The sequence below is a fragment of the Acanthochromis polyacanthus genome, chromosome 24, assembly GCF_021347895.1.
Source record: "Acanthochromis polyacanthus isolate Apoly-LR-REF ecotype Palm Island chromosome 24, KAUST_Apoly_ChrSc, whole genome shotgun sequence".
Classification (NCBI taxonomy): Eukaryota; Metazoa; Chordata; class Actinopteri; family Pomacentridae; genus Acanthochromis; species Acanthochromis polyacanthus.
The window spans coordinates 2,432,510-2,446,799 of NC_067136.1; the positions used below are offsets into that span (position 1 = coordinate 2,432,510).

Genomic DNA, 14,290 nt, shown 5'->3' on the forward strand with positions numbered 1-14,290 from the left:
TTTAGATCAAAATGGGAACCGCTTCACGAATTTGCGTGTCATCCTTTCGCAGGGGCCATGCTAATCTTCTCTGTATCGATTCCAATTTATTATATGTGCTGCCTGAGCGAGCACATTTGCCGGAAGGAAGGGCCTTCCCTCATATACCCTGCTGGGGGAACCGCCGGCCTGAGACGGTGCCAGGTAAAGTGCTACCATCCATGATAGACAGCTCCAGTAATTAGCACTCGAAAGAGGGCTGATTTTTGTGGGCGGGCAGTCAGTGGAAGATGAGAGGAAACGGGAGGGGAGGCCCATTTGGCAGCAGTGCAGAGGATAAACAGCTGGCAAAGCTTCACTTCACCTCCTGTGACATATCCCAAGGACACTGTGTGGATCTCTCACCTGACAATGGGTCTGCTTGATCATCTGCTGTAGTGTCAGACACAGTGTGGAAAGTTGCTCGTACTGAATCCAAAATGGAGAGCACTTGGGAAATGTCCATAGATGGTGAGTCATACTCGTGCTCGGTCCAGCAGGGGCAACCAACACAGGCTGAAGCCTGGGATGACAGATTCACTGCACTTTTGGCTGAAGAAAGGGCAAATTCGGCATTATGTCTTGCTGACCAGTACCCTGTCGGTATTCTTTAAAATCTTACTTTTGGTATATCTTCTTTCAACCCTCATTCAAGTCCTTCACACAGTTGAAATTCATTTAGGCCAAACGCAACGGGACATTTATTTAGATCAAAATGGGAACCGCTTCACGAATTTGCGTGTCATCCTTTCGCAGGGGCCATGCTAATCTTCTCTGTATCGATTCCAATTTATTATATGTGCTGCCTGAGCGAGCACATTTGCCGGAAGGAAGGGCCTTCCCTCATATACCCTGCTGGGGGAACCGCCGGCCTGAGACGGTGCCAGGTAAAGTGCTACCATCCATGATAGACAGCTCCAGTAATTAGCACTCGAAAGAGGGCTGATTTTTGTGGGCGGGCAGTCAGTGGAAGATGAGAGGAAACGGGAGGGGAGGCCCATTTGGCAGCAGTGCAGAGGATAAACTGCTGGCAAAGCTTCACTTCACCTCCTGTGACATATCCCAAGGACACTGTGTGGATCTCTCACCTGACAATGGGTCTGCTTGATCATCTGCTGTAGTGTCAGACACAGTGTGGAAAGTTGCTCGTACTGAATCCAAAATGGAGAGCACTTGGGAAATGTCCATAGATGGTGAGTCATACTCGTGCTAGGTCCAGCAGGGGCAACCAACACAGGCTGATGCCTAGGATGACAGATTCACTGCACTTTCTGGCTGAAGAAAAGGCCAAATTCGGCATTATCTCTTGCTGACAAGTACCCTGTCTGTATTTTTTCAAATCTTACTTTTGGTATATCTTCTTTCAACCCTCATTCAAGTCCTTCACACAGTTGAAATTCATTTAGGCCAAACCCAACGGGACATTTATTTAGATCAAAATGGGAACCGCTTCACGAATTTGCGTGTCATCCTTTCGCAGGGGCCATGCTAATCTTCTCTGTATCGATTCCAATTTATTATATGTGCTGCCTGAGCGAGCACATTTGCCGGAAGGAAGGGCCTTCCCTCATATACCCTGCTGGGGGAACCGCCGGCCTGAGACGGTGCCAGGTAAAGTGCTACCATCCATGATAGACAGCTCCAGTAATTAGCACTCGAAAGAGGGCTGATTTTTGTGGGCGGGCAGTCAGTGGAAGATGAGAGGAAACGGGAGGGGAGGCCCATTTGGCAGCAGTGCAGAGGATAAACTGCTGGCAAAGCTTCTCTTCACCTCCTGTGACATATCCCAAGGACACTGTGTGGATCTCTCACCTGACAATGGGTCTGCTTGATCATCTGCTGTAGTGTCAGACACAGTGTGGAAAGTTGCTCGTACTGAATCAAAAATGGAGAGCACTTGGGAAATGTCCATAGATGGTGAGTCATACTCGTGCTCGGTCCAGCAGGGGCAACCAACACAGGCTGATGCCTAGGATGACAGATTCAATGCACTTCTGGCTGAAGAAAGGGCAAATTCGGCATTATGTCTTGCTGACCAGTACCCTGTCGGTATTCTTTAAAATCTTACTTTTGGTATATCTTCTTTCAACCCTCATTCAAGTCCTTCACACAGTTGAAATTCATTTAGGCCAAACGCAACGGGACATTTATTTAGATCAAAATGGGAACCGCTTCACGAATTTGCGTGTCATCCTTTCGCAGGGGCCATGCTAATCTTCTCTGTATCGATTCCAATTTATTATATGTGCTGCCTGAGCGAGCACATTTGCCGGAAGGAAGGGCCTTCCCTCATATACCCTGCTGGGGGAACCGCCGGCCTGAGACGGTGCCAGGTAAAGTGCTACCATCCATGATAGACAGCTCCAGTAATTAGCACTCGAAAGAGGGCTGATTTTTGTGGGCGGGCAGTCAGTGGAAGATGAGAGGAAACGGGAGGGGAGGCCCATTTGGCAGCAGTGCAGAGGATAAACTGCTGGCAAAGCTTCACTTCACCTCCTGTGACATATCCCAAGGACACTGTGTGGATCTCTCACCTGACAATGGGTCTGCTTGATCATCTGCTGTAGTGTCAGACACAGTGTGGAAAGTTGCTCGTACTGAATCAAAAATGGAGAGCACTTGGGAAATGTCCATAGATGGTGAGTCATACTCGTGCTCGGTCCAGCAGGGGCAACCAACACAGGCTGATGCCTAGGATGACAGATTCAATGCACTTCTGGCTGAAGAAAGGGCAAATTCGGCATTATGTCTTGCTGACCAGTACCCTGTCGGTATTCTTTAAAATCTTACTTTTGGTATATCTTCTTTCAACCCTCATTCAAGTCCTTCACACAGTTGAAATTCATTTAGGCCAAACGCAACGGGACATTTATTTAGATCAAAATGGGAACCGCTTCACGAATTTGCGTGTCATCCTTTCGCAGGGGCCATGCTAATCTTCTCTGTATCGATTCCAATTTATTATATGTGCTGCCTGAGCGAGCACATTTGCCGGAAGGAAGGGCCTTCCCTCATATACCCTGCTGGGGGAACCGCCGGCCTGAGACGGTGCCAGGTAAAGTGCTACCATCCATGATAGACAGCTCCAGTAATTAGCACTCGAAAGAGGGCTGATTTTTGTGGGCGGGCAGTCAGTGGAAGATGAGAGGAAACGGGAGGGGAGGCCCATTTGGCAGCAGTGCAGAGGATAAACTGCTGGCAAAGCTTCACTTCACCTCCTGTGACATATCCCAAGGACACTGTGTGGATCTCTCACCTGACAATGGGTCTGCTTGATCATCTGCTGTAGTGTCAGACACAGTGTGGAAAGTTGCTCGTACTGAATCCAAAATGGAGAGCACTTGGGAAATGTCCATAGATGGTGAGTCATACTCGTGCTAGGTCCAGCAGGGGCAACCAACACAGGCTGAAGCCTGGGATGACAGATTCACTGCACTTTTGGCTGAAGAAAGGGCAAATTCGGCATTATGTCTTGCTGACCAGTACCCTGTCGGTATTCTTTAAAATCTTACTTTTGGTATATCTTCTTTCAACCCTCATTCAAGTCCTTCACACAGTTGAAATTCATTTAGGCCAAACGCAACGGGACATTTATTTAGATCAAAATGGGAACCGCTTCACGAATTTGCGTGTCATCCTTTCGCCTATGAATTCCCAATCTTCTCTGTTCCAATTGTTCCAATTTCCCCCCTGCTCCGCCCCTGGCCCCGAGTCCTCCTCTCCTGGTCGCTCGGCCAATCACGTCGCTCGCTTGTTCCGAATTCTTCTGTCGAGTTTTTGGCAACCAATGGGATAGCTCCGATTGTTCCAATTAGGTCACATGACTCGGGATTTCCCGAGCACCATAGCGCCCAATTTCGTGCCGCCGTTGAGTGTCACGGAATCTACAGTAAGTACCGCAGCAACGTCTTTCTGTCATTTTAAAGAAATAATTGTGCAAAACTGCTTTAAAAATCAGGAGATTAATTGTTTTCAATCACACTCAGGTACCGTCGTGTGTTTTTTAACTGGACATGTCGAAATAATTGTGGAAAAGTGGCTGCTTTGTGTCAGAAACTGATGTACTACAGTTTTCCGTTATGTGCGTTAATAGCTTAGCATCATCGTGTGTTCTCTATGTGGTGTGATAGCAGGCTAACATTTATGCTTGTTTGTTAATTGTCGACATTAAACAGCTTTATGGCTGTATGAAATAAGCAGTAACATGTTTACACGTGTATAATTAGGTGTTCACATACAGGTATATCTACACGTATGTGTGTATTCATGTGTATATTTTGGGTTTATTTTGGGTTTACATATACACGTGCATGAGTGTGTATAAACAGATCTATACACACGTGTATATATGTATATATATATATATATATATATATATATATATATATATACATACATACATACATATACATATACATAGAATGATAGAGTGTTGATCTGTAAGGCTGTCACTAATCAAAATAGACGAGTTACAAACAGGTTGAACAGTTTTCTGTTCTTTACAGGAACTGAGATCACAGTACTCTGCTTTTATCATCTGCAGTAAGTTTTCCTCACTGGTGTCCTTCATGGATCTTCTGTTCTCAGTCATCTTCCAGTGCTGCTGCAGTCCTCTGCTCATTGTCATTTTTTCTACTTAGATGGAACATCCAACATTTAGGAGGGCCCCTAATGGGACCCTTCTCCTGAAGGCCTCTTCTGAGGCTCAGGCTCTGGGGCCCCAGAAGGCCAGCTGCAGGGCCAGACCAGCAGAGGAGGTGGAGGAGGAGGCCCGGGCCCACGTCGTCTCCATGGGTGGAGACGTCACCAACGCCACCCTGGTGCTGAGCCGGTGGAGGGTCCAGTTCGGCCGGTACCAGGGCCAGACCTTCCACTGGCTGCTGGAGAACGACGTGGGCTATGCTGTGAACCTGGTTTCATCCCACCAGAAGGAGCGAGAGAGGACAGGGTCTCAGTCCCCGCTGATGGCCAACAAGGTGAATGACTGGACCTGATTTATTCTGACATCCAGTCTGACTGCAGCAGCTCTAACTCTGTTTTGTGGACCTGCAGGACGCCTTCACCCGGTACTCCTCTGGATACCCGGACTTTGTGGAAGCCGTCGGGTTCCACAGAGCCTTTGAGGAGGCCCGGGTGAAGTCCCTGCAGCCTGGACAGGAGGGACAGGCCCTTGTTGGCTTCGGGGACTTCAAGTTTGAGACCCTGCGGAGCCTGTACGAGTCTGAGGACCCCAAGAAGATCCGGTATGTTTTCACTGTAATACAATTCAAAACACTGTCATGATAGAACATCTGCTGGATGATCAGTGAAGATCTCAGTCACCTGAGGACCTGCATCATCTGCAGATTCGTCAACTACCTGCGACGGAAGGCGCCAGCTCCAGGCACGCAGATGGAGAACGCCGTCCGCTATGTCAGAAGCCGAGACAGGCAGAGGAGGAACCCTGCTGCTGCTGCTGCTGCTGCTGCTGCTGCCAGGACCTCCACCTCCTCCTCCACGTCCTCCACTGTGAGCAGCAGCTCTGCTTCTGTCTCGGCTTCAACACAGGGTCCCAGAGCTGCATCCCAGTATGTGTTTCATCGTGCTGATGTCTGACTTTGGTGATCTTTGAGGATTTTTGTGAAGGAAGCTTCATGTTTTTCATGTCGTCTGCTTTCAGATTTGCAGCTTTTGTCTGTGGCCGGCGTTCTCTGTCTGCGGTGGAAATGCAGGCAAAGATTAAGAAGCTGGTGGTTTCTCAGCCTGCATTTCCAGGTGAGCTCCAGTTCATCCTCAGTGAAACACAGTTAGACTTTACTTGTTGTTCTCACTCTTTACTTCATGTTTCTGTATTTCCATTCCAGCCTCCTGCAGACCAGCTCTTCCCTCAAAACAACCTGAGGAGCCCACAGATGAAGAGCTGGTCCAGGCGGTAGTTGACGCAGAAGAGTGTAAGTATTTGTTAAAGACAGACTGACACCTGGAACATGTTGTTGATAACAGAAATATTGAATACAACAGAAATATTGAATACATGCTGACTTGTTTTTCCTTCTGCTTTATAAATGTTTCTGAATGACAGAAGAACTGGAAACTGAACAGTAAGTTTGTGTCACATTAGAACTTTCTGGTGTCTTTGTGGTTTTAATCTCAGATCACTAACTGCCATGCTGCTCACCACCTGAATCATCCTGACTAATGAGATCACCTGTAGACACACCTTTACTCCATTTCGCTTTTGTTTACCTGCATAACCCTCCGCCCCCTCCTCCAGCTGCTGCCTGCATTCAGCCGTCGTTGTAATCAGCTTTCATGGCGTCTCTCTGATTCTGCTCCTTAACCTCAACTCATCCTTACTCCATTCATGGAACTAAAACCTCACATTTCTGTTGCAGCCTCAGAAGTACAGGCCCATCTCTCGCTCCTCCCTCCTCCTCCACCTCCTCCCTCCACGTCCTCCCTGCCACAGAGGGCTGATGGGAGCTCTGCAGGGCCAGAGGAGCCCACAGATGAGGAGCTCATGGAGGCCTCACAGGAGCCTCATGCTCCTCTGGCCCTGCCCGCCGCTCCACCACTGGTCCAGGCTCCACCACCATCACCACCACCACCTGCAGCCATGGAGCAGGCGGCTCATCTTCCTCCACCTGCTGGCGGTGCTGAGGTGAGTTGTCAGACAGTAGGCGTGTCCTCTCAGGTGTTGTGCTGCTCCTCAGGTGCTGAACTTGTTGGATTTTTCTCTCTCCAGCTGCTCCCAGAGACCTGGAGAGCAGCTCTCACTGCAGAGCAGCAGCAGTGGATCGGCCGGGTGCTGTTTTCCAGGGACAGCAGGGGGAGGCCACGTCTCATCGGAGACCTGAACCTCTGGTGGTTCCCTCCCCAGACCCGGCCAGTCTACAGTCAGCCTCCCGCGTCCCCCGACCCCTTCTTCGCATGTCGGCTGTTCCTGTGGATGCCACACAGGATCTGGCGCCGACAGCTGACATGCCCCCAGCCTTCATGCTCCGGGTCCATGGTGAAGGCTGGGCTGTACAGGACCATCCGGAGGGTCCTGGACATCGATGGCTGGTATCTCATGGCCACTGAGTACCTGGAGTGCCGTCGGTGTAAGAAGAAGGTCGGGGGCTGGTCACAGAGCATCATCAGGCAGCTGTCCCCCACCTACAGCTGCCAGTTCCCAGCTGTACTCACGTACAGGTAAGAGGCAGTCTAGCCACACTGTGACCCTGTGTGTCGGACATGGATGACACTGAGACTGATGCTGCTGTTTGTTGCTGCAGGTTGTCCTGTGACCTGAGGGTGGTGTCACAGCTGAAGTCCCGCACGCTTGGTAACAGTGCCACTCAGCTGTACAACACCCTGCGGGAGACCCACACTGACTCCTGGATGCGGAGACCCATCCACTACCTCGGCGTGTGCGAGCAGTTCCTGGCCTTGGGCTCTGTCCGGGGGCATTTTCCACCACAGCCCCAGATGCCCCCTCTGCCGTCACCCGAATGGCTGCTGACCGTCTATGGGTACGACGTCCTGACGCGGCTGGAGGAGTACAAGGCCAGGATCACGTCCACCTTCGGATCCATCCTTAAGATGGATTCCACAAGGAAGGTGAAGGAAGTTCATCTGTCTCTCTCTGTCTCTGTCTGTCTCTGTCTCTCTCCCCCCCCCCCCCACTGAAACCTGTCTGTCTCTGTGTCCAGGTGACCAAGAAGCTCGCAGGTATCTCCTCGGACACGGCCGCCTGGGTTACCAACGTGGCCAACGAGCACGGACAGGTCCTCATCAGTGTCCTCACCTGCTCAGAGGGCTCTGAGGGCCTGTCCTGCATGGCGGCAAGATTGATGAGGAGATACCAGCACGCCGGGGTACCTCCCCCCCAGCTCGTCTACGTAGACCGGGACTGCTGCAACAGAGACGGCGTGTCCAAGACGGCTGCCTTATTCCCGGTATGTACCTGAGGTTAATGTGTTCCTGACAGTCACACATCTTTCATGGTCCTGACCCTCATGACTGCAGACCAGAGTCAGGACAGGTTTGTTTCTGAACATTAACAACATCTTGGACATAAAAGCTGTTTCACTTCCAGCCACCTCACAGATAATGAAAACTCACATGTTGTCTTCTTAAATACTGTTTAATACACATGTGCATTTTATTATTTCATGTAGATATTTTATATTGATATTTTATTGAAGGACAGTTCTAATTCTATTCTATTTTATTTTCTGTTTGTCAGAAGTGGGGACAGCTGCTGGTGAGGCTGGACATCTGGCACCTGATGCGGCGCTTCGCATCAGGTGTCACCACGGAGTCTCACCAGCTCTACCCCACTTTCATGAGGCAGCTGTCTCACTGCATCTTTGAGGTGGACCCCGAAGATGCCCGCCGTCTCACTGAGGCCAAGCGGTCCGAGCTGGAGGGGAAGCACGGGATGGTCGGCCTGACAAATGCCAAGGTGATCCGGACGATCTCCAAGGAGGAGTTGAGGCTCCACTGTCGTCGCCGCACTCCTCATACAGGACCTCCTGGACACCTTTGGAGGTCCGGCAGGACGCGACACCCTGGACATCCCGCTGCTGGACGCTCTCCGCATCCAGGACATCTGGAAGACGCAGAGACGCCACCTCAGCTGCATTCAGGACCCGCCGGGGGTGCAGCTGTACACCCAGACCGGCAGGCTGACAAAGGGCGGAGTCAGCCTGCCGGTTTATCGCTGCGCCAGGGGCTCCACGTCCCTGGAGTCCTTCCACCTCCACCTCCACCGGTTCATCCCAGGTAACTCCTGTCTCTCAGCCTGTACCAGCAGACCGGACGCGTGCTTGAGGATGTCAGCCTGGACCCTGACGCTCCGGACGAGGCTGCTGCTATTCAGGCGCTGGAGGAGGCGGACGAGGGCTTTGTGGACGACGGCGAGGACCCCACAGTCTTCCAGCTGGAGCCCCCGTCCACCAGCACAGCGGCAGCAGCCCGGTCAGGTGATCCAGCTGACGTACCCAGGTCTGATCCATCTGGTCCGGCCGCCCCTGACCAGGCAGCCCGGTCTCACGGGGATTCGTGAAGCTGTCACGTCAGTTTTTGTTTCGGTTTCGTGCGCACCAACACGATGTCGTCATGTTTTTCGTGCCGCTCACCACGAGCGAAACCCGCTGTGGTAATCACATCTGAAAGTGGTTTATACCGGCGGATTCATGATGATCTACGCTGTCCATCGGCGTTTGCGGCCGCCGCTGCAGCCGCCGCTTCGGCCGCCGGACATTCTTTAAATTCCTAAGCAAATTCGGCGGATTCATGACGATTTAAGCTGTCCATCAGCGTTTGCGGCCGCCAGACATCCGGCGGCAGCGGCCGCAAACGCCGATGGACAGCTTAGATCGTCATCAATCTGCCGGTATAAACCACTTTCAGATGTGATTACCACAGCGGGTTTCGCTCGTGGTGAGCGGCACGAAAAACATGACGACATCGTGTTGGTGCGCACGAAACCGAAACAAAAACTGACGTGACAGTTTCACGAATCCCCGTGAGACCGTGTTGGACCAGGATGCCCCTGAAGGACCGACTCAGAACTCCTCCGACTCTGAGGTATCTTCAGCAACCACTAACCCCTGATAATGTACCGGCAGAGGAACCGGTTTCTTCATCTAAATAAAAAGCACCTCGGAGACACTATTTCATAGCGTTTTATACTTTCTGCTTCTCAATGTCTACATTTCTCCATCTGTGGTTCTTCAGGAGGACATCCAGGGTCCTGATGGCCAGCCAGGATACCAGCATGTCCTGAAACTGGCCAAGGCCCTGGTGGAGATCTGGAACCTTCAGGGGCTCTCTGATCGCAGGGTAGACAGGCTGATTGCACTCTGGCAGCGCCTGCCAGAGGCTGACAAGAGGCAAGTCGTCTACCCTGCCAGACACTGGGAGAGGCAGCCCACGGGGCGGTTCAAGGCAGTGAAGGGGAAGAACACCTCCTGTCCTGGAAAGGAGAGTACATGTACATTGCTGCACAGTACATGTATATCAGTATATACAGAGTACATGTATGATTTTAATTTAGTTTTAACAGTTTGTGCACCAAAGCATAACATCATGTACAGTGTAACAGCAGAGTGTTTTGAACGCGGCGCCTCCGCACGCACGTAACGGTACCGTTGCACGTGTGCGACGGTACCGTACGCATCGCCGCTTCGTTTCGTCGGTCCCGATTCGCCCGAGCCGGCCGAAGCCGCCGCGCGGAATTCGGCCGTCGCCTGGGATCGATCCGGCGACCTCCCGCACCGCGGGCGATCCCCGCACCCCCCCGTCGCCGCCGCGCCGCTTTTCCCCCTTCCCCCCACCGAGAAGATTGCCCGCCATCCTTTTCGCCCCTGCCGTCCGGTTCTTCGGGTCTCGGCTGTCTCACTTTGTCTCAGTTAGTCTGTCTCGCCCAGCATCGCTCCTTGACACAGATTGGCCCATCTGAGTTAGGAATTCCAAACCTTTCATGCTCTGATTGTTTGAAAGTTTCACTTAGCGAGTCCGTCAACTGGATATCGCTCTGATTGGTTGAAAGTCACAGTTATAGTGAGTCCGTCCATGCAGTACATGCGTAAACCTTGTACACTGGACTTGCGAGACCCATTGCCGAACCTGTAAAGCAAAGCAAAGTCTGCCAAAAAAAGCAAACTTGTTTTCATCATTTGAAAAGGTAAGCTCTGATATTAGATGTATGTTTTAATTGTTAACATGTTAGTTTCTGCTCCGTTACCGCTCTACGATGCTCCGTTAGCGGCGGACGAGTTGACCGTCCAGTAAAACAAACTGTAAACTGTATTATACGGGATTATGTTGCCGCCGTTTTTCATCTGAAGCATACAAAAGTGAAGTCTGAGCTTTATTTTATTATCCGTGCTGTTTGTTAACTGGTTGTCAGCTGTGTGTTAAAAGTCTGTAATTCTTTAATGCAGTTTGGTCCGCCGCTGTGTTACGGAGGTTCACTTTAATGTAAACTTAGTGGTTTATTGAATTACTGTAAAAATGAAGCGCTGAATGAAATTCTACTTTGTGGAAATGTGAGTAACTTTAATGTTGATGCAGATGAAACATTCAGCCGTCTGACGGACTGAATTCATGTCTGAATTCACTGATAGAAAGTAACTAAGTACATGAATTAACTCAAATACTGTACTTACTGTACTCAACTTTAAGGAGTGTGTACTTTAACTCGTATTTCAGAGGGAAGTGTTATACTCTGTACTGCGTTTGTGTGTCAGCTGTAGTTTGTTTCCAGCAGAGTGGAAATATAACAGCTGATCATAATGTAATGAATGAAATGAAACCCAGTGAGTTCCACAGTAAAGACAGAAGGAGTCCAATCAGCTGAACCTCAGTCAGATACAATCAGATTTAATATTTAATGCATCAGTAACAATCTAATAATAATATGAAGATATCTGAGTGTTTGATATCTTGTCTTCTAACAGGTTGTGTTGTTTTTGCAGAAATGGAATACAAACCCAACTTTGTATTCTTGTGTGGGTCCACCACCCAGCTGCAGCTGCAGGCCAGCTGTGAAGCTGTCAGGGTGGCCCAGGAGACCAGGCAGCAGCAGGCCGGCAAGACCTTCACCCTCAAGCCAGCAAAGAAGGCAGAAGCCGATGCTCGGGCGCAGGTCAGAGCCCTGGGGGGGTGACCCAACTGACCGGCGTCACATCCTCAGCAGGATGGAGCTGCAGTTGACCCCTGGTGATCAGGAAGCTGCTGTCAGCAGCTCTACAGTTTGTCCTCTTCATCATGTGATCTGATTGTTGACGCTGCGTTCTCTGATCAGCTGTTTGATCCTGAACTAAGGAGCTCTTCTCTCCATGTGTTTCAGGTCAGTGTTGGAGCTGACGGAGCTACTGGTTACCAGCAGGTGGTGTTGCTGGCTCGGTGTCTGGTGGAGCGCTGCAGGAAGGGCTACATCACCCAGGCTGAGGTGGAGGAGATTGTCGCTCTGTGGCAGAACCTCCCTGATGGGGACAAGGGTCCTGTAGTTTATCCACCTCGCTACAGGAGCCACTTGACAAAAGGGAGGTTCAAGAAGGCCAAGAGCTACGCTCCCAGTGCTGCACCCGTGTTGGGGGTGGAGAGTATGAAACGGTGCGTGTCTGCAGAGAGCTGCTGCGTCCTGTCCTGCTGTCTCAGAGCATTTTCACACCACTCATCTCTCTCCTTTGTCTTCTAACAGCTGCATGGTGGGAACCGGCAGCGGGCCCGCCATATGGCCCGACACCAGCCGGTTGGTGGAGGCCATCTTCATCCAGCTGTGCGTCCTCCACCCCAGTAGCAGGAGGACGATGGGGTGCCTACAGAGCCGCTGGACCCTGGTTTTGAGGGACTACAACACCATCAGGATTGTGGTCTGCACCCACCCAGCCCTCAAAACCAGGACCACCCTCCAGCTGTTTGAGGTCAATCAGCGGACCCTCTCTCAGTGGTAAGACTGTGAGCTTATTTACACTTTGTGGCATCACAGGTGATCATGTGACTGCAGAAGCTGCTCCTGATGCTCCGTTAGCTGTTTCCTGTCACCGCTCAGCGCTGACGGCTCTGTGTTCACTCTGCAGGCACAAAAGGTGGACGGCCACACAGGAGAGAACCGTCCTCACCACCGCCATCCCCCTGATGGTGGCCCCTGCACAGGCGGAGGAGACTCTCCTGCCAGAGAGGACGGAGGAGGAGACCCCACCTGCTCCGGCTGCCCCCATTTACACACTGCTGCCATCTGTGACGGAAGAGGAGGAGCCCATTGCTGGTCCGTCCTGGGCTTTTCCTGCCACCACCCCCACCCCACCTGCTCCTTCCACCTCTGCTCCTTCCACCTCTTTAGCCTCCTTCACCCCAAAGTCAACCGCCTGGCATCGCCAGAGGCTGCAGGAGATGCAGGCAGAAGCAGCTCAGAGGGGAGAGACTGTCAGAGTGAGGAGGCCCTCCATCATCAGCTGTGGTCACTGTGGGCAGAGGAAGATAAAGGAGACTGGACACAGAGTGCTGAGGAAGGAGAGTGGGGAGAGGGTGACCTTCTGTCCTGTGGCAGCCAAAGGACAGAGTCCAGAGGAGTGGCTGTCCTGCCTCAAGTGACACTAAAGGCTGCCGGTCAGCCTCGTGTGCAGTGGACACAGTGTGTGTACATAGTTGTTTTTGAATGTAAATACTGTAAATAGTGTAATAACAATAACAATAATAACAACAACAATAATAATAATAATAATAATAATGTACCATGGTTCAGGAATTGTTTTCATTTGTTAACATTTTTAAGGACCAGTGAAGAGAAGAGGGAAGCTGAGAGGAGAGAGAAGAGGGAAACTAATTAATAACTTTGTGTGTTTGAGTTGTTCCATTTCCTTGTGTATGTTTTTGTTTGTTTGCTTCAGTTAAATTGCTTCAAATTGTTCATACCTTTTAAAAATCTGTGTGAATAAAAGTGACTGTTTCAACAACAAATGACTCTGATTGTTGAGGGAGGTGGGGCCCTGTGCCCACCAGGGGTGCATCCAGGCAGGGAGGGAGCTGGGGCCCTGGCCACCGTTTGGCCCATTTTGGCCACCGGGGGGCCCCCAGAACATTGGGCCCCTTCCTGTAAGTTGAATGGAAAATGTCATCTTCTGTCTCATTCACAAAATATGTCATAGGTCGAAGTAATTATTTGTGTGAGGGCTGGAATATAAGCATGACAATAGCTCTTTAAGCTGCAGTCAATTCCAGCCATTTTCAGTATAAAAAAATCGCTAATATTCTATTTTTACATTTAAAAAATGACGAAAAATACAGGGAATATTGGATGCGCATCGTGAGGTGCATTTCCTTGAAAACGACCGATTCGTGGATTTTATACCGACTTCAGGACATGTTTTGGACAAAATAGTTTACTGGCTTGTGTCGTCTGGATGTAAAAGGTTGGATTATGGTCGTTTTTTGTGGAATATTTTCATCTGTGTGTAGTAATGAACCCGGAAATGTGAGTCGCGCTGTGTGCGTTGAAGCCGTGTACAGAGAACGGATGGATGAATATTCGTTTTTGTCGGACAAATGTATTTTTCTCACCCGCTGTGGTAATCACATCTGAAAGTGGTTTATACCGGCGGATTCATGAGAATCTAAGCTTTCCATCGGCGAATAGTGTTTGTATAATCGCGTTTGCAGCCGTCGGACATTCTTGAAATTCCGATGCAAATTAGTAGGTGTACCGCCGGCAGTACACTGAAGTTTAAGGGGATAGATATGATTTTGGTTTTCAATAAGAGTCTGTGTTTGTTTGCTTTTTCTGTCAACACCTATAAAA

The 14,290-nt window shown here is 50.4% G+C and overlaps 2 protein-coding genes and 5 non-coding genes across 7 annotated transcripts; 2 read left to right on the forward strand and 5 right to left on the reverse strand.

Moving 5' to 3' along the window:
- Positions 1-7: 7 nt before the first annotated feature.
- LOC127532749 (U6 spliceosomal RNA) lies at positions 8-114 on the reverse strand. The gene has a single exon (XR_007940379.1). It is a non-coding gene; the product is annotated as a U6 spliceosomal RNA (small nuclear RNA).
- Positions 115-729: 615 nt separating this feature from the next.
- LOC127532750 (U6 spliceosomal RNA) lies at positions 730-836 on the reverse strand. Its single transcript, XR_007940380.1, has one exon. It is a non-coding gene; the product is annotated as a U6 spliceosomal RNA (small nuclear RNA).
- A 617-nt stretch (positions 837-1,453) lies between these two features.
- Positions 1,454-1,560, reverse strand: LOC127532751 (U6 spliceosomal RNA). Its single transcript, XR_007940381.1, has one exon. It is a non-coding gene; the product is annotated as a U6 spliceosomal RNA (small nuclear RNA).
- A 615-nt stretch (positions 1,561-2,175) lies between these two features.
- On the reverse strand, positions 2,176-2,282 carry LOC127532752 (U6 spliceosomal RNA). Its single transcript, XR_007940382.1, has one exon. It is a non-coding gene; the product is annotated as a U6 spliceosomal RNA (small nuclear RNA).
- A 615-nt stretch (positions 2,283-2,897) lies between these two features.
- Positions 2,898-3,004, reverse strand: LOC127532753 (U6 spliceosomal RNA). The gene has a single exon (XR_007940383.1). It is a non-coding gene; the product is annotated as a U6 spliceosomal RNA (small nuclear RNA).
- Positions 3,005-6,085: 3,081 nt separating this feature from the next.
- LOC127532673 (uncharacterized) lies at positions 6,086-9,103 on the forward strand. Its single transcript, XM_051944677.1, has 6 exons — positions 6,086-6,098; positions 6,393-6,658; positions 6,743-7,191; positions 7,275-7,599; positions 7,692-7,937; positions 8,228-9,103. The coding sequence occupies exons 2-6, from the start codon at positions 6,518-6,520 to the stop codon at positions 8,768-8,770; spliced, it is 1,704 nt and encodes a 567-aa protein (XP_051800637.1). The 5' UTR covers positions 6,086-6,098; positions 6,393-6,517; the 3' UTR covers positions 8,771-9,103.
- LOC110946441 (uncharacterized) lies at positions 8,817-13,445 on the forward strand. Its single transcript, XM_051944771.1, has 6 exons — positions 8,817-8,966; positions 9,724-9,973; positions 11,466-11,635; positions 11,735-12,105; positions 12,194-12,442; positions 12,573-13,445. The coding sequence occupies exons 1-6, from the start codon at positions 8,817-8,819 to the stop codon at positions 13,084-13,086; spliced, it is 1,704 nt and encodes a 567-aa protein (XP_051800731.1). The 3' UTR covers positions 13,087-13,445.
- Positions 13,446-14,290: the final 845 nt, after the last annotated feature.